This window comes from Sparus aurata, chromosome 18, assembly GCF_900880675.1.
Source record: "Sparus aurata chromosome 18, fSpaAur1.1, whole genome shotgun sequence".
Taxonomy (NCBI): domain Eukaryota; kingdom Metazoa; phylum Chordata; class Actinopteri; order Spariformes; family Sparidae; genus Sparus; species Sparus aurata.
Window position 1 is genome coordinate 36,192,447 of NC_044204.1, and position 27,688 is coordinate 36,220,134.

The 27,688-nt window shown below is 40.0% G+C and overlaps 1 protein-coding gene across 1 annotated transcript; it reads left to right on the forward strand.

Moving 5' to 3' along the window:
* Nucleotides 1–172: 172 nt before the first annotated feature.
* tapt1a (transmembrane anterior posterior transformation 1a) lies at nt 173–27,688 on the forward strand. The gene is given in 16 exon segments (XM_030396254.1): nt 173–406; nt 2,520–2,650; nt 4,840–4,958; nt 6,403–6,435; nt 9,628–9,790; nt 10,095–10,230; nt 10,650–10,747; nt 11,058–11,127; nt 12,209–12,289; nt 13,468–13,577; nt 13,670–13,729; nt 13,851–13,919; nt 14,133–14,209; nt 15,931–16,100; nt 24,582–24,688; nt 24,690–27,688. Coding segments are annotated over 16 exon segments (1,824 nt in total). The 5' UTR covers nt 173–213; the 3' UTR covers nt 24,897–27,688.

A 27,688-nucleotide genomic window follows, 5' to 3' on the forward strand; every position in this document is an offset into this window, starting at 1 on the left:
TGTAAATAATGAAATTAAATGTATTTATGTGCATTTTTGGACATTTATGATATCTAAGTAACTCTATAAATTAGTTTAAAAACAGAAACGGTTGAATCTACCCGGTAACGTCCGCTAACGTCCTCATGTGACGTCGTTTGTTTTGTACCGACACTCTGATGACGTAGCACGGAGCGACGCGGCGGGGCGGCAGTGACGGCGGCCGAAGCAAAGATGGCGGACTTGTTGGGGACAGAGCTGTCAGAGGAGAAAGAAGCAGAAATTGAGCTAAAGAGAAGACAGAAACGACCCTGGGATGAGTTGCACAAGTCGGCTAAAATCGGTCTGACCGCAGAACTGCCGGAAACTTTGGGATTTTATGACATCAGCGCTGTCAGGAGGGAGCAGCAGCAGGAGCAGTCCGCAGGTAAACGGTCCCCACTGACGTTACTGACGTTACTGCTAATCAACGGTACACCTCTGATACGTCTTATTCCTGTCCGCTGACTCTCTGCGTTAGCAGTGCTGCCTCTGTGACCTCTTAGATATTAAGTTTGAACGATAACCACAATATTTCCTGATCCAACTAAGTTATAATCGCTTGAGTCGTGAGCAGTCAGGTCACGTTGACTGTAAACGTCCAGAACTGTTAGCTGTTGTTGTTCAGCGTTCACTCTCAGTGCTAGCTTGATTAATTAGCAACTTTAGCAGATGGTAAAGTGTTTCTCGCTTATTAAACCCGCCTGTGGAAGCAGTTCTGTGACTTACACAGAAGAGTCCGTGTTTAACACTAGTTCTGGATCTTCTTTCTCAGTGTGTAGCTGCTGTATTAATATCCAAAGTTAGTTCGCATCGCTTCATAAACCGTGAAAGTGAGGAGTAAACCTTGAACACACACAGTACATAACCTCTAATCAATGTACAGGATCTAATCACGGTTAGAACCGCAGCTAACTGTGAGTCATGGTCTTCAGGTATTGCGCCCGATTCTGGACTCCGATGACTTTATGCATACTTGAAAAAATATCATAATTGTATCTCCTAAAGTAGAAATAGTTGTAAAAACAAACACGTCACCCTTTAGACAGAGACAGAGTCCGTCATTGTTGGTAGGTGTTGTTCCATAAACCTTAAGTTAGTTCAGGGCTGAAACATTAATTCATCATTTGATGAACAAAATTAGCGGACAACCTGTAATCCATCGAATGTTGCAGTCATTTTTGAAACACAAAAACTAAACATGCCTTGGTTTCACCTTCCTCACTGTGAGGATCTGAGGCAGCATCTCATCTGTGTAAATCTGAGATTTTATCTAATAAAACATTCAGGCTCCGCGTTTGATAACAGTCTGAATCTGTAACCTGTCAGTTTCTTTGACGTCAGAGCAAAACTACAACACTGAAAAAGAGATGACACTACAGTAACTCTTATTTTCAGTAATGCCGGTCATGTTCTCAATTATTTACCTGTAGTGCTGCAATGGTATGACATTTTCACAGCATTGTAACCATCTTCAGAAGTATCACAGTTTCACAGAATACAATATTGCACAATTATTAATATTAATATAATTTACAATGACCCTTAAAGGAAAACAGAAGGGATTCTTTGGTTTAACAAACCAAATCTCAACCAAATTGAGACATCTCACAGTTGTTTGCATCATTTCTGGGCCACACATACTCAGATGGAGTGGCCATCAGGGGACATCACATGTTAGGTAAAGACTGCTGAATAAATACTTAACAGGATAAAGTGTGAATACTTCAGACACTGCAGCTTAAATAGAACAAATATGCACAAGAAGTAAAATAAACAATTGAATTAAAATGTACTACATTGTTCTTGGGCACTGCTTGTGGGTTCTCGATAAACGTGAAACACAGCGACATTTTTTGTTTCAACCTTATTTAACTCCAACATGTTTAAGCTCTATGCTTGACTGAGACTTTAACAGCAAACCTGTTACAGGTTGAGCCAACAGTATACTTTTAGCCCATGTGATGTTTAATATACAATGAGATCCCATTTGTCTCCTGTTTATGAAGCCCGACATGTTTGACAGGTTCTCACAGGCTGAAGTGAAGCAGAAAGAATTTGAAGACGGTACGGTACGGGAGCACTGACTGAAACATTCACCAAAACTTCCTTTCACTGCATTTGTTAAAAACAGGGAATGGGTACTTCATAACAAAATCAGTTGCTTTACTTTAATTTAAAGTCTCTATTCTTTATTTGAAGAGTTTCTAATGCATTAATTCAGTAACTTTATCATATGGAATTGTTCCTCTAAAGTGTGTCTAAGTGTTTTTCTTGATGTAAGGATGCAGCGTTTGTAAATTGTATTTATGTTGCATTGAATCAAACAGTGAGCTAAAAACATTTTTGAACTCTGTTTCCAACATTCACAGAAGTTTCCCTCTCTTTCAGTCTGCAGTGGACACTGTAAAGCTTGGTGCTCTCATTGTGTTGATAGCTATGGTTGTAATTGTTGCAGACAATAGCATTGTGGTAACACTGGTGCTCAAATGTTGTTCCAGATCCGTCGTTGTCGCGCTTCATTGCAGCAGAGCTCACCAGAGGCTACTTCCTGGAGCACAATGAGGCAAAGTACACCGAGCGCAGAGAGAGAGTTTACACATGCATGCGCATTCCCAAGGAGCTGGAGAAGGTACGGCATAATACTCATCCTGAACTCCGCTGCCCCCCTTTCTCTTCATTTAGCTCCATCTGTCTGCTGTCAGGCCTACACAGATGGCAAAGTCATGTTTACAGCTCACAGTCAGCCGTAACTGTTTCAGACCGATTCACTCCTATACCTGATAACATGTTCTGCACAGACACTTAACTGATAAGATAACTGGCAGATTTATCAACTACAAGCTTTGTAATCAGTTCGTTATTCTGGTCATTCATGAAGTATAAAATACCAAAGATTTGTTGCTTAAAGCTTCAGTTTTTCTGCCTAAATTGCTGAAATCAGTCTCAGTTACTGCAAGGTTCTGTATCGATATGATACCATGTAATGTATTGATTGGAAATGGTTCTGCTGGTAGAAGAAGTGACCTGTGTAACTTCATGCACATCTGTAACACACAGTAACATCCATGCAGGGTTTGTAATATTCAGTTTTATTTTAATGGTTCAAAATTACAAATCAAATACAATCTGCACAATGTACAACACAGAGCCACAGAGGATGGAACCTTCTTCCAGGACAGACAGACACGTAATGGATGCATTTAAAACAGAACGGACCAACAAACGTGATTGAGTGATTACAGATTTCAGTGACAACATATCTGATACAGTTAGACTGTGAAGACTGTGGATACAGAAGGATGACGAGGCAGGTCGACAGCCACACGACTGCGAGAGAAAGCTATGGAGAGAACAGAGTAGAGATAGAAACGTACCCAGCTGAAAGCTGAAAGAAAACAGTTATTAAAAATAACATTAACCTATGTATGTATGTATGTATGTATGTATATTAACATACTAGTATCAGATGGGGATCCTCCAAACGTCAGGTATCCATATCTCAAAGTTAAAGCTTCTCAAACGATGGTGTGACTGGTTTGGTTTACCCATGTCACTTGTGAACTTTCTATTAGTCGTTGGTCGGATTAAGTTTTCAGTTTTAGAAAATTAGATTTCATATAACTTTGCATTTTTCATTATATCAGAGTAAGTAATCTGTTTTTTAACAAAGGAATAATGAAAAGACTATCCTGTTATGAAAATCATCAGCTGCATTCTTTTACACTTTTGCATACTAACACACACACAATTTAGTATTTCTAATTGATGTATGTAAAACTATATTATATAAGAACAACAAGCAGTTTATTTTTGTAGTTCTTCTTGTGAGCCACCAGGTGGGAGTGTTTAAACATAAAATGTGGATTTATCTGAACCATGTGATTCCTCTTTCTTGGAGAGTATCACATACTTTATGATGACACCTGGTAATAACTCATATTTATATATACCTGGCTTACCTGGTTTGCAGGTTAACATCTAATATGTGGAGAAGACTGACACAACGTTGGTATTAATTAATAATAATAATAATAATAATGCATTATATTGTCAAATGTACAAATAGGTCGTCACAGTGTCCTCTCTGTGTGTGTGTTTGTATAATGTTTCCAGAGTAGAGGAGACCCTCTCTCTACAGCCGAGTCCAGACTAATGTAGCTCCTACTGACTTGGTTTTTCCTCGGGGGCAACAGAGGAATGTGTGTAAACATTAAAACACCTTCAGTGAGTTCACAAAGTTAAGCTGACTAACCAACTTCACCCCCAGCTGACAAGGCCCCAAGAAAAGTCACACAGAACCCACCAATGAGAGACAAACCCTCCCACAAACGGCAACCCAAACACACCTCTGCCTTTATGTTGTAGCAGCAAGAGACATCAGCTGGCTTACATTAAATACATAAAACAGTCTTTTAGGATGACAAGAAAATGACTTCTATATGGGAATCTGAAAAGGTATGTGTCTGCTGCATCACTGAGTTTAGCTGTAGTCGTTTGTAGTCACACGTGCAGTGGTTAATTAGCTTTTCCCTCGATGGAGTGGAGACTGAAAATAAAGAAGTTACTTTATCAGCTAGAGTTTTTGGGGAGGATGTGAAGAAACTGTTGTGCATCACTCCAGCGTTTTTTATGATCTCAGTTAATTGTTGGTTATATGGACAATATTTATCTTTCACGATGATCACCCACTGTGTCCACAGACCTGACAGTATTTACACTCCAACTGGTGATCATTGTTTATCTTGGAGCTTTTGTTCACAGCATGTTGTCGTCGTTTGACTTCTTGGAGATGTAACTATGCGACTTTTTGCTTTTCAGCTGATGATCTTTGGCTTCTTTCTGTGTGTGGACGCCTTCCTGTATGTCTTCACCCTGCTTCCCCTCAGGGTGCTGCTGGCTGTGCTCCGCCTCCTCACCCTGCCATGCTGTGGTTTCAGGTCAGAGCCTAAACACACCCTCTCCAACCTATAAACACACAAAACAACACTATATATTTATACTGGCATACCAAGAGAAAACTGCAGTCTGAACATAACCCTGCATAAAATGTCCAATACAGTGAAATCACCAGACAGCAGCACACGAGCCTCGGGTATGAACACACATCTAGCTCTAACACTAGTAAACTAATATTCATTTTTTGTCATGATTATTTATCTTTATTTTGTCCAAAATAATCCAACACATTGGACGATTGGATTCTGATTTCAGTTGTAGGGTCACAATTTCATGAAATGTTTTATTATAACATTTTTTCAACCTGTGCCATTGTAAAACCACTGAGTCTTAATTTATGAATATAAACAGATAATTTGTTCCATGCTTTGACCACCGTCTTGTACTTTTCTTTAAAAAGAAACAAGGCATCAAGTGTGATAGCACTGCCATATCTTTTCAGGGTCTTATGATCAACAGCCTACAGTACTTGATTTTTGGAGCTGATGCTGATTCTGATTTAAAGGAGAGCATCGATTTTAACAAATGTTCCAAATGTTTAATGGACCCTTAGATGTTGTCATCAAACACTAGTGACAAAGATATACAGTATGACAGAGGTGGGATATTTTATAGTTTCCTATTAAAATGTTGATATTGTTGCAAATCAGGCAGCATATATACACTGATACTGATGTACCTGTGATATTGACAAACCAATACATCGTTTTGACTCTAGTACAGTCTAATTTTAATATTTTTTTAAAAATCCACTGCAGTGCGATTATCTAAATTCTCATTTCAAACAATTATAATTTAGACTTTGAATAACTTCATACAGAAAATGTTCATATTTTGAGCAGTGGTAACAATAATAAACATAATACAGCTTCTCCACTGCAGTAAAATTTACCAGTCCACTTTTGTTTGCAACATTTTCTGTAACAGCTGCAGTTTTGAACACAGCATGTGATTTTCTTTTTAACATGGAACCAAAACAGGCCTTAAAGACATTCTGGTAAAGATCCGTCCATTTACTTATTGTTTGTGTAACTGATGTTCTGTCTCTGAGATGGATTATACTTTCATTTATCTAAATAAAATGCCTGTAGATTTTACTATATAGGTCTGGATGGTCGGAAAGTTAATTTGATTTCCAGGTCTTGATAATTTTGCCAATTGTACAAAAGGCCACAAACAAGAGAAAAACAAACCTCTATAAAGCTTTTAGCCAACTATCAGTGAGCTCACATGTTGTGACACACTGTGTGTTGTGAATAGTTGTCTTCTGCTATGTAGATATGTATCGTATGTACTATAGTAACTGAAGAGCAGTGTAGTAATCATACAGCTTCTAGGAATATTTCTCCCCCGATGGACACTGCCTGTCCTCCTGCCTGCCTCACCCTCTCTCTGACTCTCCCCTTGCCTTCCTCCCCCCTGCAGGGCACACACATGCCCGTACTGCAGAAGAAGCAGGTAACGCTCCCTGAAGCCTGTGAAGGCTTCATTAATGTCATCACTGTCTTGACGGCCTCCACGTCCATTCACCAGTTCCTGTTCATCTCCATGTGTCTGTTAATACACAGCTCACGTCATGTTCCATCCTCCCAGCCTGAGCCGACATGTTGGTTCCTCCCAGGTTTTGTTTTTTCACCCAGGGAAGGTTTGCTGAGAGTGCATGTTCATTCTCATCACAATCATGTTGCTTGTCAGTGGTACAGCTGCACATGCTTAAACTGGAGGGCTGCCTACTGTACAGCTCCTCTGGAACAGTTTGGGGCTCATTTGTCTTGTTTAAAGGCGTCTTTTGACAGTTGCTGTGGAGGAAGCTGTTTCCCCTCCCTGTACAGGAACCCCCAGCTGCTCTACAATTGCAAAACAGCTTCTTTTTGGTCACAGTTTGGCTTCTCTAACAAGGTTTTGCATCATAAATCAACCTTGCTGCTCTTTTTCTGGAGTCTTGATGCCCTCTGTCAGGCTAATACAGTATGAATAGCACATAGTCATGGTTACTTGGAATGCAGCACATAGCTGACTGCTCTCAAACATACATATATTCATGTGTGTTATAATAAGGAGATAATGCTTGTATAATAGAGATAGTGAGGGCTGCTTTGTACAGGCTACACTACCAGCCGGCTGCAGCAGCTTTGCCTCCAGAAAGCCGTGTGTGTGTGTGTGTGTGTGTGTGTGTGTGTACGTTGCACATGTTGGGGATAAGATGCCTCAGCACCTTATCCAGCTGAATACCAAATCGACTGTTTACCAAACCGTTTTTCATAGCAGTGCTTAATTTACATGAATGAGTCAAGATGTGAACACTGGGTGGAGCTGTAGCCTCAGAAACCAAACCACAAGACATCTTCACAGTTATAGAGACGCCTTGTAGATTTATGTGAGTTCACCTCATCAGTGTAATTCCTGATATACCTGATCAATTGTAAACTCAGTGTATTCAAGCTAAACTCCATCCAACTTTTCTGTGGTTACGTCAGCATTAGATTATCTGTTGGACAAAAATACCAAGATGTTAATGTCGTGATTCACAGATTCAGAAGACAGTGAGAAACTCGATTTGAGCTAATTTACACATCTCCCCAAAATCTGGCACCTTTTTTTCCCTCTCGGCTCCTAAAATAGTTCAGATCTCTACACCCTCCAGCCCCCTACGTCTTCCATCTGACTGTCTTTTTCCTCTCTCATGTTTTTAAAGTGTGAGGGCTGAGAAGTAGCCCTGTGATGCAAGACTGATCAACAACCACTTAAGTTAATTAAGGTAATAATGACTGTTAGAGTAGTTCATTGTCGATCTGCCATGTCACTAGTGAGTTGGTTCAGTATTTGTCTGTGTGGTTCATAGTGGTTTAGAAGTAGAAGAGGGTTCAGCTTGTGCAATATTACACGAGATCGCTGATGTTGAGAGCGATTAGGCTGCAGTCTTTAAGCCTGGCACTGCCGGACTAATTTGCACATGTGAATTAGTCTCATCACTCTCAATTTCCAAGGAACCGGCATGGACCAAAATGCCTCTGGACACCCTGTGCCCCTGACATGTGCAAGGACGAGAGATCTTGGTTCGTTATGAAGCAGGAAAAAATGTTGGCCGAGTCAATGACTCCTATCACTGCTAAACAGTAAAATAAACTGTTGTGAAAACTTGTAAGGCAAGAAGAAAGCTGTGCAGTAACAGAAACTTGATTCATATTTGTTCAGCACCACTTAGTCTGACTGTCTGATGTTAGTTTTGTGAGCCTGGTTGAACCTTCAGACTGGACACAGTTGAATTGAAGTACAACCAGTCAGAGCCACACAACTTGTAACGTTCCTTTTCCCAATCTGGACCAGTGACACTCCTCTGTCAGTCATTGTATCAGACCTGCCCTCTGTTGTATAAACAGCTGTGGTTGGAGTAGACACGGGCTGGTGTGGTAGAACTCTTTCTGAAGAAGAGGAGGGCCAGATGTTTCTGCCATCACAAATTAAACATGAGCTCAGCAGATTTGTCTGGTTACATCTTTGTGTCAATGTTGTAAAATAAAGAACCAGCAGCAAACACACTGTCAAGTTGAATGTATCATGTTTGGAAACCATGATGCTCGTGAATCTTTTCCTGGTTGTTTTACAGTCAGCTGGGCGAGTGGATAAAACATTTTTCTCTTGCTGATGTTGGTGGTGGCTGTAGACATGTAGACCAGTCACACAGCTGACATGTGGGATATGCTGGACTTCTTAGAGTTAAGCTCTCTCTCTCTCTCTGGCTCTGATCCCTGTCATAGTAAATACTAAATAACCGGCCCTATGGATTTGTCAGCCCTCCTCTTAACATGCTCCCAAGCTGCCGCTGCTGCTGCCAACCATTTCTTATGAAAGCTGCACATGTTTGAAACACGTATTACCCATTAAAAGACGTGATGTTGTTCTTGCAGTATGTGACAGCAGCTTAGTAGCCAACACAATTTAAAGAATATCTGTCCAAAAATGCTCAACCCATTACAAATATTTCCATAAAGATAAATATGATTATCTGTGTTTGTATGCTGTAATCTGTTTGGTAGATAATAACCACAAAGGCTTAATCTTGAAGAAACACAGAAACAGATGTATTAAAAAGAGATAAAACTTATTATTGAGAAGAGTTTCAGTACAAAGGAGATAGTAACTTTAATATTTAATGTTGTGTTTTTGTGTTAACACTACCTGTTTCTATTTCCTTTATGTGGGATAAAGAATATCTGTTTGCCACTGTTTGTGTTCTTACTGTTTCCTCACATTTTATGAGTAGCAGAGACGTTTTAGAGCAGGAGTCAGTCATGTTTGTTGTCTGGTGTTGTAATATATCAGGGCTTGGCTCCCACTACACAGATACAATGATACCAAGTGTGGAAAAATGTGGGTTTTAATGCTGTAAACACTCGTATGTGTTCATGCAGTCATGATCATATTTATCTGACTACAAACACATTTAATCGTTCACTTACGATATACAGTGACAGGCTGTTGTGTGTGCATGTGAGGCATATAAATCTCAGCATGAAAATCTGTGTTACAATGTTCTGAAAGGTTTGTTAAGTGTGTTTTTATATTCATGAGATACGTGTGTGTGTGTGTGTGTGTGTGTGTGTGTGTGTGTGTGTGTGTGTGTGTGTGTGTGTGTGTGTGTGTGTTCAGTGGGTCTCGGCTGCTGCAGCCAGCGCAGGTGTGTGACGTGCTGAAGGGTCTGATCCTGGTGCTGTGCTTCTCCATGATGCATTACGTCGATTACTCCATGATGTACCACCTGATCAGAGGACAGTCTGTCATCAAACTCTACCTCATCTACAACATGTTGGAGGTACCTCACACAAGAAATAAGTTAAGAATAAAAACACAAGATATGCTGAAGAGAAAGATTAGTGTTCATGAGTGATTTAGTTGAAACCCAGAGATAAATTGTAAATGAAAGGGTATGATCTCACCCTGATGGATAACTATACAAGTTGGATTCTGGAAACAAAAACCAAACATCAGAAATAAAGTAAATAACAAGATGAATTCATGTGGGTAAGATAAAAGTGAACATTAACTAAAGTTCTGGTTGGAACACATGCCTTTATTAATGTATGAAGTGATGGTCTAATATGTTTTTCCTCTGTCAGGTGGCCGACCGCCTCTTTTCTTCCTTTGGTCAAGACATCCTGGACGCTCTCTACTGGACGGCCACAGAACCCAAAGAACGGAAAAGAGACAGTATAGGAGTCATTCCTCACTTCATCATGGCCGTCTTTTATGTCTGTATCCTTCTTTGAACCCGTGGTAGGATTATGAGATTCTTAAGTCATAGTACATGAACTAAACTGATTCAAATTCTCTTTACTTTCTAACGAGCATAATGTTTGACGGACGAAATAGAGTTACAGTCTGATGAAATGTCCATAACTGTTTCTTTATGAGCTGTGTTATGTTGAAAATAATGAATGAAGCCATCAAGTGCTGAATGACTTGGCTGACAGTCACCAGAATGAAAGGGCAGAGGCTCTAACTCCAAGATACGTTAAACAATCTCATCACTGTTGATGGTCACAGCTCAGCTGTTTTCAGGCTTTGAGCTTGTGGTTTTCATTAGAAGTCAGTCTGTGTAACTATCAGGATGTGTTGTGTTTAATTTAGTTTTAATGAAAAGAGATTTGTTTTCCTGAGAGGCTGTTTGTCAGTCCTTCATGCCATCCTCATCATGGTCCAAGCCTCCACCCTCAACGTCGCCTTCAACTCACACAACAAGTCCCTGCTCACCATCATGATGTCCAACAACGTCGGTGGACACACACACACACACACACACACACACACACACACACACACACAGAAAGATAATGTATTTGCAACAATCTGCCTGCTTGATTGTTTAAGCAGCTGCATTGTTCCACAAACACAATCCATGCACATATGCTCATAAACTACGTTTAACTTAAGTCATTTGTATGCAGATGCATCCCATTAAAATTCAGCTTGGCACGTTGATGATGAAATGTTTGTGTTGCAGCTGCAACAAGATGCTTTGTGTTGTATTTTCCGGCTCATTTGCTTTCGTTCTTTGTTCTTCTCCTTCTTCTTCTTCACAGTTTGTAGAGATCAAAGGAAGTGTGTTCAAGAAATTTGAAAAGAACAACTTATTCCAAATGTCCAACAGTGGTAAGATATTTAATTTCCTGACAGCACTTTTAATACATAATAAAAAATAAAAAAACATTTATGGGCGCGCAGGTAGTCGAGTGGTTAGAGCGCATGCCACATACGCAGCGGACACTTTGCTGCATGTCGCTTCAAAAATCTATCCACTGTCTAAGTAAAGGTGTCTATGCCTAAAAAAAAATCTTTAAAAAAAAACAAAAAAACATTTATGAATCAAGTGCTCTATAAACCTTTACTGCTACTCCTGAGTTTACAAAATGGGAAAAGATGAATTTACTGAGACGACCTCAGTATGATGATCAGTTTCTGCACTGGTCAGTATTTCAAGCATCCAGTTGTAATAACTGTCTGACACTTGGCAGCACATTTTTTGCTGACTTCATATTCTGAATTTTTACTGACCTCTGCTACTTCAGAGTCAATCATGTGGATGACACATAAACTTTTTTTGGATAGATGTATGATTGACATTTATTTAACTTTTCTTTGTGAAATGTTTATTTCTTAAATGCTGTTAAATGCATCAAATTGTAAAATACATTAATTCAAAACTAGGACGGACCTAACTAAAAGGTTTTATCTCTTCTTTTCTACATACAACCCTTTAACAAATGTATCAGTTTGGCTTTGACGGACTGCACACAGATATTAAATTAATGTGCGTTTCCCTTTTGATTCCCTGGGGCTTACTGTATCCTAATGACAGCAGAGAACAATAAGTTCAGTTGTTTACGGAGCTGAGCAGGGTCTGACTGTCATTATCAGTAGAAATGATGGTGTGCTGCACATCTACAGCCGTGTCTTTAAATTATATAGATGATGTTTTGTCAGAGTGCAATATTGTGATTATACTGAAATCCACAGTAACTGTGAAATGCTGATAGAATGTAAGAACAGTGATTTATTTAAGACTTCTCAGAGCATAAAACTGACAGATTTCACCCTTTAACACCTCAGCTGCAGTGCCAGGATACTAATCATGGGTGAAAGCAACTTCACTGCAGTTGTGTCATAAATGTTGATGCTTCTGATCCAAGTTGAGATTGTATTCACACATTTCCTTCTTTCTTTATATTTGTAGATATCAAGGAACGATTCACAAGCTACGTTCTCCTGCTCATTGTTTGTCTCAGGAATATGGAGCAGTTTGCATGGAACCCAGGTAATGATGTGTTTCCTCAAACTGCACTTTAGTAGTTTATTTTTATATGTTTTCGTAAATTCAAACAGACAGCGTTCTGCCCCGGGTCTGTTCACTGTAGTGCTTATGAATTTTTGACAACCTCCACAAATGGTCAGTGCTTGTCATGACAAAATATTCAGAAAATCTGCTGAGCAGCTCCGTCCCTGCTGTTGGGCTTTTGCTTGACCCACTGCAACACCTTTGGGATCTGTCTCTGCAACAGACCTCAGCAGAGTGAGGGGTGGGAGCCGGGAGTTGTGTGACAGCCTTCTGAAAACAGTCAGCTCCTTCTGCCAGTCTCAAAGCCTCACACACACACACACACACACACACACACACACACACACACACACACACACTAGGTGACAGACGTGGCCTGTCAGCAGAAATCATAACACGGATGTGCTAATACTAGCAGAGCTACAGCCTTCTGTTGCTAAAGCATGACACAAGCCACCCTGGTGATTCCCCATAAATCATCTTAACCTCCATCCTGCATTAGTGACACCTGCGCATCTTTGTTTACATTCCACAGAACTAAAACACCTGTTCTCAGCAAGCTGACCTGAGATAAACACTTTTTCATAGTTAAAATCTGCTTCAATATTAAAATGATAAAACATGAATGCAACAATAATTATAATCCAATACTAAAATGAACAGTATCTGTAAATGTGCCACTGCTTCATGTGTACATTATGCCTTTTTGATGCTAACACTTGTACCTTTACTTTTTTTTTTTTTTTAAGTAAAAAACGTGCATGACTTTGACTGAATAAAAGAATAGTGATATCTGGAGGTACATTTGTCAGGTGGAGCGAAACAGAACTCCAGTGAATGCTGATGTTGGTTTGTGTGCTAGATGTGCGAAGGTGTCAGCACATTGAATCCTGTATCAGAAACTCTTAGCAGTGAACACAGCATCACAATTAGTACAGCCAACATACTAACTAGTTGTATCTGCAGCTGATAGTCTGGTTGAGCCTCTATAACGGGAGCCAAAAGTAGACTGGTTGTACCTCGAATCTGGTGTGTTGGGCAGAATGAAGACAGTGTCCAGAGAAGACTTGATGAGCATGAGCACTCTCCCAAAGAAAATATTCCAAGCATGACTTTCTCTACATATCACAAAGTTTCTTGTGCCATTTTCCCCTCAGACCACCTGTGGGTGTTGTTCCCCGATGTCTTGATGGTCGTCCTGTCTGAGGTTGCCGTTGACATCATTAAACATGCTTTCATCACCAAATTCAACGACATCACTGCAGATGTAAGGACCAAACCTGATATTTAGGAGTCTTAAAATAGCCTGATTCACCAGTTGGCTGCCGTGCTCCATCATTATTCTCATCTCTCTCCCAGGTGTACAGTGAATACAGAGCCAGTTTGGCCTTTGATCTCGTCAGCAGTCGACAGAAGAACGTAAGCAACTCTTTCTTTCATATAACTGTCATTACACTTCCAGAAGCGGCATCGAGCCCACGCAGCTAATCAATGTAGTTTTGTCCAAGGCTGTAATCTGTGCTTGTCCGTCATTGTGTAGGCTTGTACGGACTACAGTGACTCAGTGGCCCGCAGGATGGGCTTCATCCCTTTGCCTTTGGCTGTTCTGGTAAGAGAGGCTGCACTTTGTTGCTATTCAGACACTTAATACCAGAAGAGAGGGACTCATTATCACATGTTAATGTTAATGTTAATGTTAATGTTAATGTCAGCCAGAACATCCTACAAACTTCTACCTGATGTTCATTCTTACTGTTGTTTAAATTAATCAGATTTTGTAAAGAAAAATATCAATTTATTCTGCTTTTTATTGTTTTAACAGCTTATTCGAGTGGTAATGAGTTCTGTGAAGGTGCAGGGAGCTCTTTCCTACACGTGTGTGTTCCTCTTTTATCTAGGGTAAGTATTAACGTTATACTGTTTCGTTAAATGTTTTGGGCTGGGTGATAGCTCTAAAATAATAGCCTGATACTTTTAGGCTTCATTGTGTTACATGATGTGTATCTCAAGTTTTTGAAATCTCCTCAAAGCACCTCATAAATGCGTGGACTAGGTATCAAAATTAAAAGTCACAATATTTGACCAAATGCCATGATAATAATATTGCAGCAATATATTACATCACTTTACACTTTACTTTTCCTTTAAAACCAGCAAAAGAAAACACTTCTGGTATAACAGTATATATGATATTTAGTCTCATATATAGTGTGAATGTTACATGACTTTGTGTGGATTGCTGTGCCCAGCATCCAACATTTCTGGACCTTTGAGCCTTATATCACTGTACTTGTTCAGTTAATTGTGGCATTTTCATTTTACATATGCTGCATATATTTTAAGCTGACTGTAAAAATGCAGCTGAAAAAGAGATTTAAAGGCTGAAACTGATTTTAGTTGTGTAAGTTGTTCATTCACATTAATCTGGTGATAAGATATGTTGTTATGCCGCCCCTCTCCTCACTGAAGTGGAGGCTTAAACCATTGAAATTGAGGTCAAAGTCTATATTTCCATATTTCTAAATCTCAACACTGCCTTCGTTTAGTCATATATCAGTGAATGTTTAAATGTTTATGATTTGTGTTTGATGACAGTGTGTCTAATATGCACAGAGACTGTGGTGTTGTAAACAGACATGCTTGCAGAGTCTGAATGCACACTAACACATGTAGTCACTGTCATAAACACACACTGAGATTCAGAGACACACGCAGTTACATAAGCATTAACACTGTGCCCTCACGCTCTCCCTGTGCTGAGCTGCTGATTGCATCGCTCATTCTCATTTGCCAGATCCCATTGGGCTCGTACCATTGAAGAGTTTCCCTCAGGGTGAAGAATACAGTGTTGTCATCTCTAGTGCCATCTCTGGCCTTCCCCACCCCCTCATTTAAAAATAGCCCTGGCTTGAACAGACTGCTGTGCTTTGGCAAAGATTCAGCCATGCTGACTCTCAGTCCGAATCGCCCTGTCACGGCGCGCGGTGGTCCACAGACCCAAATGTGTCTGTCTCTCTCTCATCACTGTGTCACCGGCCGGGCCTCGTAGCAAGGCCCAGAAACACATCAACATCCTGGTGTCAGTGGTGGGATGTGAACGATGGCGATCGAAACCAGATGTTGGTGGGGGTTTATTATAGCTGCGGCTCAGCTCAAGACAGCACTGTGATAACTCTGTGATAGTAGCAAGGATGATTTCATTGACTAATGTGATAATCCTCATTATTATTTTTTTTTATATATATATCCTTCAAAATATACTAAATTCTAAATCTCTGTGCTGATTCCTTCAACAAAGCTGGTGAAAAATCAAGGAAATTAATATTTTAATACAATATTCAGTATTAAATACATACATTCTGTGATTATTGATTTCACAAATTAAAGCTACCATCAACAAATAAGATGTATATAGTATGTTTGGCCCTACGTCAGAGTTTGGAATGCTGTGTCATGTTTTTATTGTCTTTTTATTCATCTAACAAAGTTGAATAAATAGAAGATTATTGAAACTCCAAACTAGTTTTGAAGCAAGGGAAATAGTTTTTGGTTCAATGTTACCGAGCACTTCTTCCACTCAGAAATGCATCTTTCTAAAGAGCAGCCTTCTCCCTCCTCAGGCTGGTTTCTCTGAAAGTGTTGAACAGCATCGTGCTGCTTGGGAAGTCGTGTGTTTACGTCAAGAGAGCCAACATGGAGGACAAACTGTTTGAGAGGCCCTCCACCGCTCCACCCTCCTCTGGGAAACCCCCCAGCAAAACTGAGCAGGAGAGATGTCCAACACCTCCAGGTGAGATACTTCTTTCATAACTTATCAGTCTTGTAAATGTGCTTTAAGGAGGCGGTGTGTGTATACATAGATACATTTTTCCATAAATGTAAGCCAAACATGAAGCTCTGGAAATGTGGTGCATGTACTGCACATAAACATGATGTAGAATGGCCAACAAAATATATAATGCATCCCATAAAAAGCACCTCGTACATGCAGTCTGTATAGAGCCACTAACAGATGTTTAGAAATGACAAATGAAAGTTGTGGATTAAAGCAAACACATTTTATATAGTATTTCATTAATGTTTTTTATGTTGTGGTCACAGTACAGCTTGGCTGGCTTTGATGCCAAAATAAAAACTTACAAAGAAAATGAATTGATTCAGTCTTAAGGAATCGTCAACTTACACCTGTGAGGTACCTTTAAATTAAATGATAGCAAAACTGTTATATTATTATTTTTAGAATAACAATGCAGTAAATTAAATGCCTCCATATCAGTGTAGGGATGACTAATGCTACTTTCAGAAAATATTAACACTAAGAGATTTCTGATCAGGAGTCATCAGTAATGTGGCTGTAATGACAAAGTATGAGAACAGGCAGAACAGTCTGGTTAGTTCAGAAAACTACATAATTTTACTATGATGCCACCTTTAAAACCTGGAAAAGACAACATATATACCAGGATAACAATATAAAATCACTATATTGCCCAGCCCCACTCTCACCACTCTCATGGCATGGTCTTCAGCTGCAGCAGGCAGGTGACGTCCTAAAGACTATGGCTGTAACGATACACCAAACTCACGATTTGGTTTGTATCACGATTTTTGACCCACGGTTCGATACAGGGGGGGTACACGTTACCGTCACGCCTCTTTAGGAGCCGCAGGGCCGGCTTTCTGTGTGAATTCACGGCGGAGATCTTTCACTCTGTGGAGAATTAGCGAACCGCGGCTGCGGCTTTTATATGTCTTCTCCTGGTTCTTCTTCACTCTGGCGGTGCTTCGCTCTGAGTGAACGACCATCGGCGGAGAATTGGTGAACCACCTGTAGTGTTAATGCGGCGTCTCTGTGTGAAAGGGGCTACTTATTGTTACTCATAGGGCTGGATCTGTACAGGAACTTGTGTCGCGATTCTGCCTTCTCACACCGCGAGACAGGTTCGTGTATCTGAGTGTCGCGATTTCGGTTTTGATACGTGTGTCGTTACAGCCCTACTAAAGACAGATCTTAAATTCATCAGGTGGCCACAAACACGTCTCCAAATGACCTGTAATGTTTCCAACGTAACTGCTGGATGTGGAAGTTCACCATATCATCTTAAAGATGTCGACATTGTTCTCACAACTTGTCTTTGCCAACCCCAGTTCACAGCATGTCACTATATGTAAGATTCAGTCATCGTTATGATGAAAAGAGTTTGGAGATTTGAGGTCTGTTGGAAAAGAGGCACACAGGTTGATATAGTTACAGAAAGAGTGATCCAAATCGTTTAAGACAGTTATTCAAACATCTCAGCTTGATAACAGTCCGTCCTTCTCACGTATTACACCAGAATCAGTTCTTAAATACATTTGGATTTGTCAGTGGATCCTTCTTGTTCTAGTCAGTATTCTGATGATGAACTTAGAACTTTGTGTGTAATGGGTTTTCATAGGATGTTAAACAGAATAATGACCCATTACGTCCCTTGGCTGTTAACACAAGACCTGCAGCTGTCTGTTCTGAATGAATACATTTTAACCAATAATCTCAAAATAAATGCTGATACATTAGGCATTGAAATTTCCTCGTGCACTAATGTCTTCAGCATGAAATATTCAGGAAGATTCAGTTGAGGTCATCATGCGTTGTGAACACAATTTAGATTTTGGATCTAAATTCAGAAAATGCAGCAAAGACGTGTTAAAAAATGATTTCACTGTTTGCAGCTACGGTGCCAGAAACAACCGAGAATATGTTGAATATATTTATTTTGAATCACACAAACGCTTTTCATCGCAGAACATCAGCTTCAAATATTCTACAGGCGTAACAATTGGGAAGCTCCATCCTGTTTTGATATGAAAAGAGTGGAGACCTGAGAGAGGATGCTAGTGCTTCTCAGGAACAGATCTCTAGTAAATGAGACATCCTGGGATTTAATCTTTGAATTATGTGCATGTTGCTCTCTGTCTCCTGTCCCTCTGCACTTTTACACACTTGGTCTAATAAAAATCTTACAAAGACCCAGTGAATGTACAAAGGAAACAAAACACCTCAGTTTATATCTCACACTGGGTGGAAAATATTCATTAACATATTTGAATGCTTCTATTAATGTGTTGGTTCTCCGAATGCAGCAAAGCTTCTTAAGCAAACCGAAGATAACCAAACTTGCCCACATTAAAGTGAAACTCTCGCCTAAATTTTTTGTGAATATATATGAGTCAAACCTTCTTATAAAAGCATGATTACGATGAAAGAGGCACTTTTAAATTGACCGTATTTTCGTTTTCGGGTCAAACTCATTTTCAATGGGAGTGCTACGGGCACTTTTACGTTAGCATGAAAATCTCTATATTTAAAACAGTAAGAAGTCTCGACACAACATGAAACTTTGCTCGTAGCATCACCAGGGTCTCTACACATGAACACGAGCATTGAGAACATTGTTTGTGTACACAGAGTTTACTAAAAAGAAGCTTTTTGAACAACTCACGTTAGCAGTAGCTTGTTCCGCTCGCCGCCGTCGATGTGTTGATCTCAGAATGTGACGTAACCTGGAGGACAGTTAAGGTGGAACTACTGTCTTCTGGCAACAACTATCCACGCGATATCTCACGTGACTTCTCCGCTTTTTATTTTAGTATTGTTTCTTATATGAGGTGAGGGTCCTTTTTCGAGGTCAATATTGTTTTTCGCTAAAGACAAAACAACAAATTATCCGTGCATTTACAAGCCTGGGTTGCATTTTGGCGAGAGTTTCGCTTTAACGAGTCAGGAGTTGTAATTACATGTTTAGGTGTGTAGCGGACACTTTCATTTACATTTTAGGCATTTAGCTGAAACTTGTATCCAGGTGGAGTAGTCAGCAGGTAGGAGCTGAGTGTCAGGCAGCTAATGGACACATCCACTGTGAGTTGATGCAGAAATCAGACCTGTGACCTTTTTAGTTCCTTCTACATGAATCTCAATATAAACTTTTTCAGATGTTGAGTTTGAGTCCAAAACATTTACAGTTTGCAACAAATCAATGTTTTCAAAATGATTTTGTTGCACACAGTATCAGACTATATATAGATGTTGGACGTCATTGTATTGTGACATGGTGTCTTTTCTTTCCTTCCTGTCTTCGTCATTATATCCACATTACCTACGATTACTTATCAAAAATCGTTTTGTGTTTTTTTGTGTGAAAATACCAATATTCAACCTACACTGTTGTTGCTGTTAAAATAAGTCCATTGGCAGTTAACACAAGACTATATCGATATCAACACAGTGTTATTTTGTCGTGCCTTTGAGGAGATTTCAAAATATTTGCATTCACATTTAGTATCACGATATAGCCTAAAAATATTGCATTATTATTTTCAAATATGATATTATAATATAATTATAATATAATATAATATAATGTTTTTTACAATATATGTTTTGCATTAATTGTTTTTACCAAAATAATGAATACATCTGATTGTAATTGCGTATTTAGTTAAAACATCAGTCAAAAATACAATTATATTAATTTACATTCAGGTAAAATCAGAAGATCTTCCCACTTGAATGGCTAAGAATATGAATATGTCTATTTGTCTATTTTAGGTAATTGATTAATATATGAATCCTTTTTGCTTCTTTGGATTTGTTGACCACATTTTGAAGTTTGACCTTTGATTGTAGCACTGCCATGTGTGTTGACATTCAAATGCATCATATCTCCAAAATGTTGCCAGCATCACATGATATAGTTACTTTAATACACTTTAATGTTAATGATAAGTCACCATATCTTAGGGATACTTGTAGGTGTTTATCAAGTGTTCTGTACACTGTACTTAACTTTGTGTGCGATTGATCCCTTCATTGATTGTGTTAATCTGGTCACAAATGTTATAAAGTTATTAAATGTGAGGGTTTGCTGGTTTTCTTTGTTGTATGTATAGTGAACTCAACAGTTGATATATAATTTTACATTTTAAAGACCAAAAGAATCATAAAAATCTAATATGCAGTTTCATCAACAATGTAAGTTCTTAGTTTGTTAGTTGCAGCCCTAGACGACTATAGAAGCAGTGTTTTTTGGAACACATTCCTATAGACCGAGTCAAAAATACGTGTTTGATGCTTTTATATCTCCTTAATAACACTTCACTAACATTATGCCGGAGGCCTCATTTGGACACAGACTAGAGAACATGATGGCTTGAGTTTACCCCAAACTAGCAGTTAGCCTGAGATGTCGCTGTTGTTCAGATATCGCTGCTGATTTAATGTACTGTATCTACTCCATGTTAATGAATCACCAGTTTTCTTCCCAGAAGTAACGATTCGTTGTTTGATTTGGTCTATATGACAGACATCTAAAATTAATAACCAAGAAAACAAACCCTCAGTCCGATATTCAGGTATTTAAAGATGAGTTTTCCTCATTAACATTCCTGTAAATATCTCGACACGCTGTTGAACAGGTCCTGTATCTGACACTCACACACACTTACAATCAGACACACAGATTTGGAGGTGGCAGTATCTCGCTGTCATCCGCAGCCAAATCCCTGCGGATCTTTTCTCCCCTGTGCCACAGACTCTCCTGCTGCGCTCAGTCAGGAGCTTTAAAATGACAAAGATCCCGTTGGTGCATCGTGTCATATCAGACATCAAAGCTCCGACTACCGCCCAGGATTCAAAGGGATCTGGTTTCCCAGAAAGCAGCAGCTACCAGGCTTAAGGCGCCTCACTCTAACATATAGAGCATAATAATAACGATTCTGAGGTGGTGGGAAACGAATGCGAGTCTCCTTCTGCTTCCTACACATACAGCTGCTGGGATTTGAACCAACCACCTCACATATAGTGCTCACTGCTCTATATTAAACCAGTCTGTGCCTCCAGCTTCACCTGCTGCTCCAGTAGATTCACTGCGTAATTATGTTCATCTGCATCTCCTTGTCTTTACAGTGTTTTGCATTGACATAAAACTAGATATGCCATCTGCCTATACTGCATGTAGTATAGGCCCAGAGGGCAGAAATGGGTAATGAGCGGTTCCACATCAGCCACTTCATGCTCCATATGGTGTTTAACTTTTATCAAAGCTCACATATCTTCCAGAGAAGAACTCTGGTTTATACAGTATGTGACTCAGATAACAGTTCTTCCAAATCTTTTTTTAAACGCACCCTGAAGGACTCTACATCTACGTTCTTTACACACGCCATTAAAACCCAGACAGAAGGGGCGGGATTTCAAGAAATGCGACTACATTCTGACTCAAATAAAAAGAATACAAATTCACTTCAGCTGACAAATTCATCGCTGTGTGTGAAGCTGCAGTCATTCATTTCTTTTGGCCACTAGTGAAAGTTGCCTGTTTACACTCAAACTACACAGAGCAGTATATGTTAACATTATATGATGTCATATGTCTTGCAGTATACTTCTCTTAGCTCTGCTTACATGTGCACTAACTCTTGAGGGAAATATGTGGCTGTCCAGCAGCTACATGCTCAACTATGCTCATTAGCTAGCTGCTAACTGTGTGTGGCTGCTGTTTGGTGCTGGGCCGGCAGAGAACAGCAGCTCCATCACAGCCTGTTGTTGAAAACTGCCTGCAAAGGACAGCAACTCACAATTGTTTTTATTATTGATAAATTGCAGATGATTGATCAATTAATTGATCAATTAATCATTTAGTCTATAAATTTGTTACAAAAAGATTGTGAAAAATGCTTATTGCAATGTCCCAGAGCCCAAAGTGACGTCTTCAGATTCTTTCTTTGTCAAACCAACAGTTCAAAATCCACAAAATCTTCATCTTCTATCATAAATGACAAAGAAAAGTGGCAAATCCTCAAAAGTGGAATCAGCAAATGATTCGACATGACTTTTTAGCTCAAGTGATTAATCAAATATCAACATTTTGTTTTGATTGACTCAGAGATTTCACCAAAGATGATAAAATACCTGCAGATGGATGACAGTCCTCTGTGGGTTCATCATCAACATCACACATATTGTAGTCACTTTTATACTTGGAAAATATTGATTGAAGGAGCTGTACATTCACTGTAATGGCAGGATGGGTCCAGTAATGGTCCCAGGTGTTTACACTGAGCATCAGACACAAAGTAGATTTGGTGCAGGGTGAGATTAGGTTAGGTTGTCAGGTTAGAAGATAAAAGTTGCTGTCTGTGTTTTGTGCAACGCATTTGCACAGAATAAGAGAAGTCTGGATTGAACTGGAACATTATTGACATCAGTCATCTGACAGGATGATGAGGCTTTCTGTAACATCCAGGTTTTAGCAGCTACATAACAAATGCAGTTTAGAGTTGTGTCGCCTACTTTCTGCATGTGTTACAAGCATGAATACACGTGTGCAGCTCATTTAGATCATTAACTGTTAGCAGAGCTGTTTAGCTGTTCTCTATGACCTCACAGCTCAACTGTTCAGTGCTTTTCAAATGTCAAACCTGTCTTACAGAGAGAATATTATATTATTAAGTTTGTTAGTTGATTCGTGGTAACGTTTTTGTCTTTACAAATTACAGACCTGGCAGCTTAAACAGGATTGAGATCGATCGATTGATGACCTCCACAGTTATTGAGAGTTAACAAAGCTCTCGGGTACCAGTGGTCCTGTGCTGCTTTCTCTGTGCCGGTTAGCAGCTTCTACATCGTGTTCACTCTGATCAGACAACATAACTATCTCATCTGGTGTTAGCAAATAGATGAAAGTTAAACTGAAGCAAAGAAAGTTCTGCTGTGGAAAGTGAGAGACGTCTGTACTTGTTTATTTATTGACTATCAACAGACGAGCCTGATTAGAAATTCCTCCTCGATTCACTGAATTATTCAGGCAGAACTGAAGTCATTTACCACCAGAACCTGACACCTTCTAATACTGAGTTGGCCGACAGTGTCTGTGTTCATGGCTTCCATCATACTTGAAGCTCTTGATGGTGCCTTACTGTAACTTTCTATAGGCTCAGTGTGTTGCAGTGGTTCTGCTCAGTAAAGTGTTGGTTCAGCTCTCACTACAGTAAGAATTGGAGGTTTGCTGTAGCCTGATAGCCTGAGGCTGGCTGCTGTCTCTGTGGACGGCCTTGTTAATATCCAATGCTGCTCAATTCTCTCTAATATGATGAATTATTCTGTTTGGTTGATTTTGTAATACACAGTGTGTGCTCAGAGTTAAAAGACTTTGCAGTATTGTGATAAGAACCAACTGAGCTTCTTAGTGGTCCGTGTCAGCTTTGTTTTCTGGCTCCATTAATTATTGTCCCTCCGTGCTGCTTTGAATCTGAGCGGTCAGGTGGGTGTGCGTTGGCCGGCAGGTTGAATCACTCCCCGTCATTCAAGCCAGAACACCTTCGCTTCTTCTGTTCAAGGCTCAGAGACGACACATCCCCCTCTCCCATACTGCCTCTTCTTCCTTAGAATGATCTAAAGGCATCTTTTCTTTTATCAGCCTCTCACTTCTCTTGCGTTTTAGATAATCAGTCAGTCTGGAATCAAACTCACAAACTGCTTAAAGACAGCTGACAAATGTGTCTTCTTGTCATTGTGTTGTTAACGTCAGTGACTTGTCTGCTGTGGAGACAAATGCAGCAGGCTGGCTGTTTGCCATCTGCTCCCAGTCTTTGTTAGGCGGACGTGACTGGTATCATTCTTTCTCTCAAATTCTCTGGAAGAAAGCAAAGACCCATTTTTTCTGCCATGTTGAGACAACTAATGTTATTTTGCTGTTCCAAACGTCTGTTAAATGTTGGGGCTCGTCTTCACAGGAGGCGTTTCAGCTGCGTTCTTCAGTCATCCAACTTGTGCATCTGATGGAACAGATTTGGTTCTATTTTAGTCATTTAAGCTGCAGACGGGCTGCGTCACAGCTTACATCTCCTGCTGCTTTACATGCATAAATATGTCCTAAAGCATCTTTTCACTTCACGTCTATTTTCTCCTGTTTTATGCTTGTAACAACAGTGATTGTATTTGGCTCAAGCAACCCAAAATGAATTCATCAATAGGGAATTTCTTTTCATCCATACAAATGGATTGTGAATCTTTCCTGCAGTGTGTGTGCACCGGCACCAGCTCCACTCCCTCGCTGGGTGAGGGAGGAGAGGAGCTGTGTCGGCGTGACAAAGTGCTGTCTTCTCATCATGCGTCTCATTTGTTTTGTTTTGGAGTTACAGCTCATTAAAAAGTGCGGCGCAGAGCCTCTGAAAAGTTACAAGTTAGAAATTCCCATATCATGACATTATTTTGTTCTACTTTTCTTTCCAGGTGAATCCAAGGTGGATAAGACGTCTGCCAAACCCTGCAGCCCACCGTCGTCTTCCTCCTCCTCCTCCTCATCTGTGACCACCCAGCCGATTCCCAGGACTGACTTGTTTCCCTCCCCCTCCCACTGCCGCCTCCCCTGCTGCTCCAGCAAGCCGTCCTCCAACTCCTCCACCTGAGCCTGAACAACCTTTACCGTCACTCTCCAAAGAAGAGGAGGGCGAGGCACAAGCAGCCTCTGAACTCAAACACAGGACTCCCAAAGAAGACCTGCTGGAGATCGACCGCTTCACAATCTGTGGTAACCGCATCGACTGAGCAGCGGCAGTCACTAGTGCAGCGATTAACCACTCAGGAAAGACGGAGCACAGAGGGCTCTCCTGGCCAACAGCAGCAGAATGCTGAGTATTTATTAAAGTCAGTGGCAATACAGTAAGTTATTGTGGACATGGACGCTCGGTGTCAGGCCATCCTGCTGGTCTCAGAGCCTGAAGTGGAGAAAACTTCAGCTGGCTGACGGACAGCAGGAGGCAGAGAGTGACTGTGGCAGCTCAGCCGTCAGGAAGAACTGTCATCTCAGAGAGAGAGAGAGTGTGTGTGTGTGTGTGTGTGTGTGTGTGTTTGGCTCAGTATTTGGAGTGTGTGCTTGTGTGTGTGTGTGTGTGTGTGTGTGTTTGGAGTGTGTGCTTGTGTGTGTGTGTCAGCGTATGTGTGAGAGCACACAAGCACTTCCTGTCTGAGCAGCACTGGGACCAGACAGAGATGATTTTCTCAGTTTGTTCAGCAGCCACAAACCAGACATACTCTCACACTCACGTTAAAGGAAACGACCGAATCACGTTTCACTGCTTCAGGTGTTTCATTAGGTTTTGTTCAACATATCGGTCAAATCTGTGAGCAAAAACAGCCTGTTGGTAAAACGCAGCACAGCCTTTACAATCAGACACTGAGATTCATGAAGAGTTGAGTGAAGAAATTTGGACCTGGAAGCTAAAAAGTGGAAAAGCTTCTCGTCCTGCACAAATTATTTTAAGAGAAATCTGGTGGGACACAAAGTCACTAACCAGGCCAGAAAAGCAGAAAAACACATTTTTGACGGAAACTAACTTTTCTTTAGTGTTAAGCTTTTGTTTTGTGAATTACATCCGAATTTATATTTCCAGGTCTCTGAAACTCAAACTCAAGAAAGCAGGAAACAAGACTTTTTGTCTAAGCTGGTCACAAACTGTCCACACTGGTGACGAGGGGTCACAAATAGACCCTGGTTTGTTTAAGGGGTCAAAGTATGAGGGAGCACAGCTCCAGTTAGTCCCACACTGATAATATTAGAGTCTATGCTTCGTGCTCGCTCCATTAACCGCTCAGTTCTGATTGGAACTTTAAAACGAAGCATTGTTTTTTATCAGTCGATGGAGTCGTGAACGTGACTTTTCATCAGAGCCTTAAGTAGAGCCTTTAGTTTACACCGCCAACAGATGAGGTCATTTGCAGCCCACACGGCGGCCTCAGCTTTCATTAAAGCAACCAGTCAGCGCGCCACATTAACAGTTGCTGGTCAAACGCTGCCGACAGTAAAGCTGCTTCAGCTTACAAAGCCAGGCGTATTTCACAGGTCCGTTAAAAAAAGACAACTTGTAGTTTGTTAATAAAATGCTGAAGATAATCGAAGTTACTTCTTGCTTAGGGGACATTTTCTAATGGCTTTATATTCAGTATATTAGGCAACAAATCTTTATCTGAAAATCATTTATTATAGTTAGAAAAAAGGTTATTATCACTTCAATCACATCCTCCACCAAGTAACCCGTCAGTTCATAATAAAAATGATATTTCATTCATTATTCGTCTTGAGAATGTTTTGCACTGACGACCGTGTTGTCTTAAATACGACGTGTTTCCCATCCGACGCTCCAGCAATGTTCTGATGTTTACATCGTAGAAAATAGAAGCAATATTTCCACGACAAAATGCCTTTTTTGCATGTGTGTTTTACATTTTGTTGACTGCCCTTTGTGAAATTGTTTGCTAAGATTTAAACTTTTCATTTATTGCAATGAAACATCTGTAAATTCAATATTTAAGAGACTAATAATATCATCATATTTCATTTGTGACCCATGTTTGTAATTGACTGAAAACAAATATAATATATTATATATATATATATATATCTCTGAGAGTTTAACTCTTCAGTGCCGGGCCATCAAGGTCCAGCAGTAATGCCAAATACTCAACTTGTGTCTGGACTTTTGTTATTTGATCCAAATCAGCTCAAATTGATGAATGATGGTACGTCATGTAGTTTCTTTATGGTTTCTTCACAGTGTTATGTTTTCATTTTCATAAAGTGATTCAACAGTAGTTTTGTGCTGAAAGGTTTTAACAGATTAATTATTTAGAGTACGGTACAAAATATAACACTATGGATAATCTCCTTAAATTAAAAGTAAATCCCAGTAAATTTTAAAACCATCTACAACAGAAAACACTTTTCTTTGAGTTTAATTATTTCTCAATTTATTTTGTACCTTAAAATGTGACTTACTGCTCAGTTCACAACAGTCTGACGTGTGACTGGCAGTAATATTTAACGTTGCCTCAGCAGAAGCTGTTGGAATAAAAACTCATATTTTACGTTGAGCAGAAGGACGATGTATATAAAGTAAACACACATCAGGATTCATGTGATTGTGTTTTAAAGAATAGAGGTTCTTTATAATGTTCATTACTGTTGTAATGAGATAGAAGATTGTTCTATTTTTGGAGCTGCCAGTTGTGATATGAAAAAACATGAAATCTGATTCTCTTCAGTCCTTCATGTGGTTTATCTAACGTCTCGTCTCAGCGGTCCGAGCTCAGTCTCTCTGTGGTCCCGGTCCACTGTCAGCTGGCTGAGCCTCACTGGTTCCAGTCTGCAGTGGACAGCAGCCACAGCTGGACCCAGCTGGGCTCCACCGAGCTGATGGAGGTGAGACCGATGTGTTCTTATGCGAGCTGCGATGGTCCAGTACACTGCCTGCTTTGTGTCATCAGTTTGGTTCCTTATTTAATTCCTACCTCGAGATTGTATGAAAATGCCCCTTTTAGATTAATAAAAGTTTGTTTCTTAA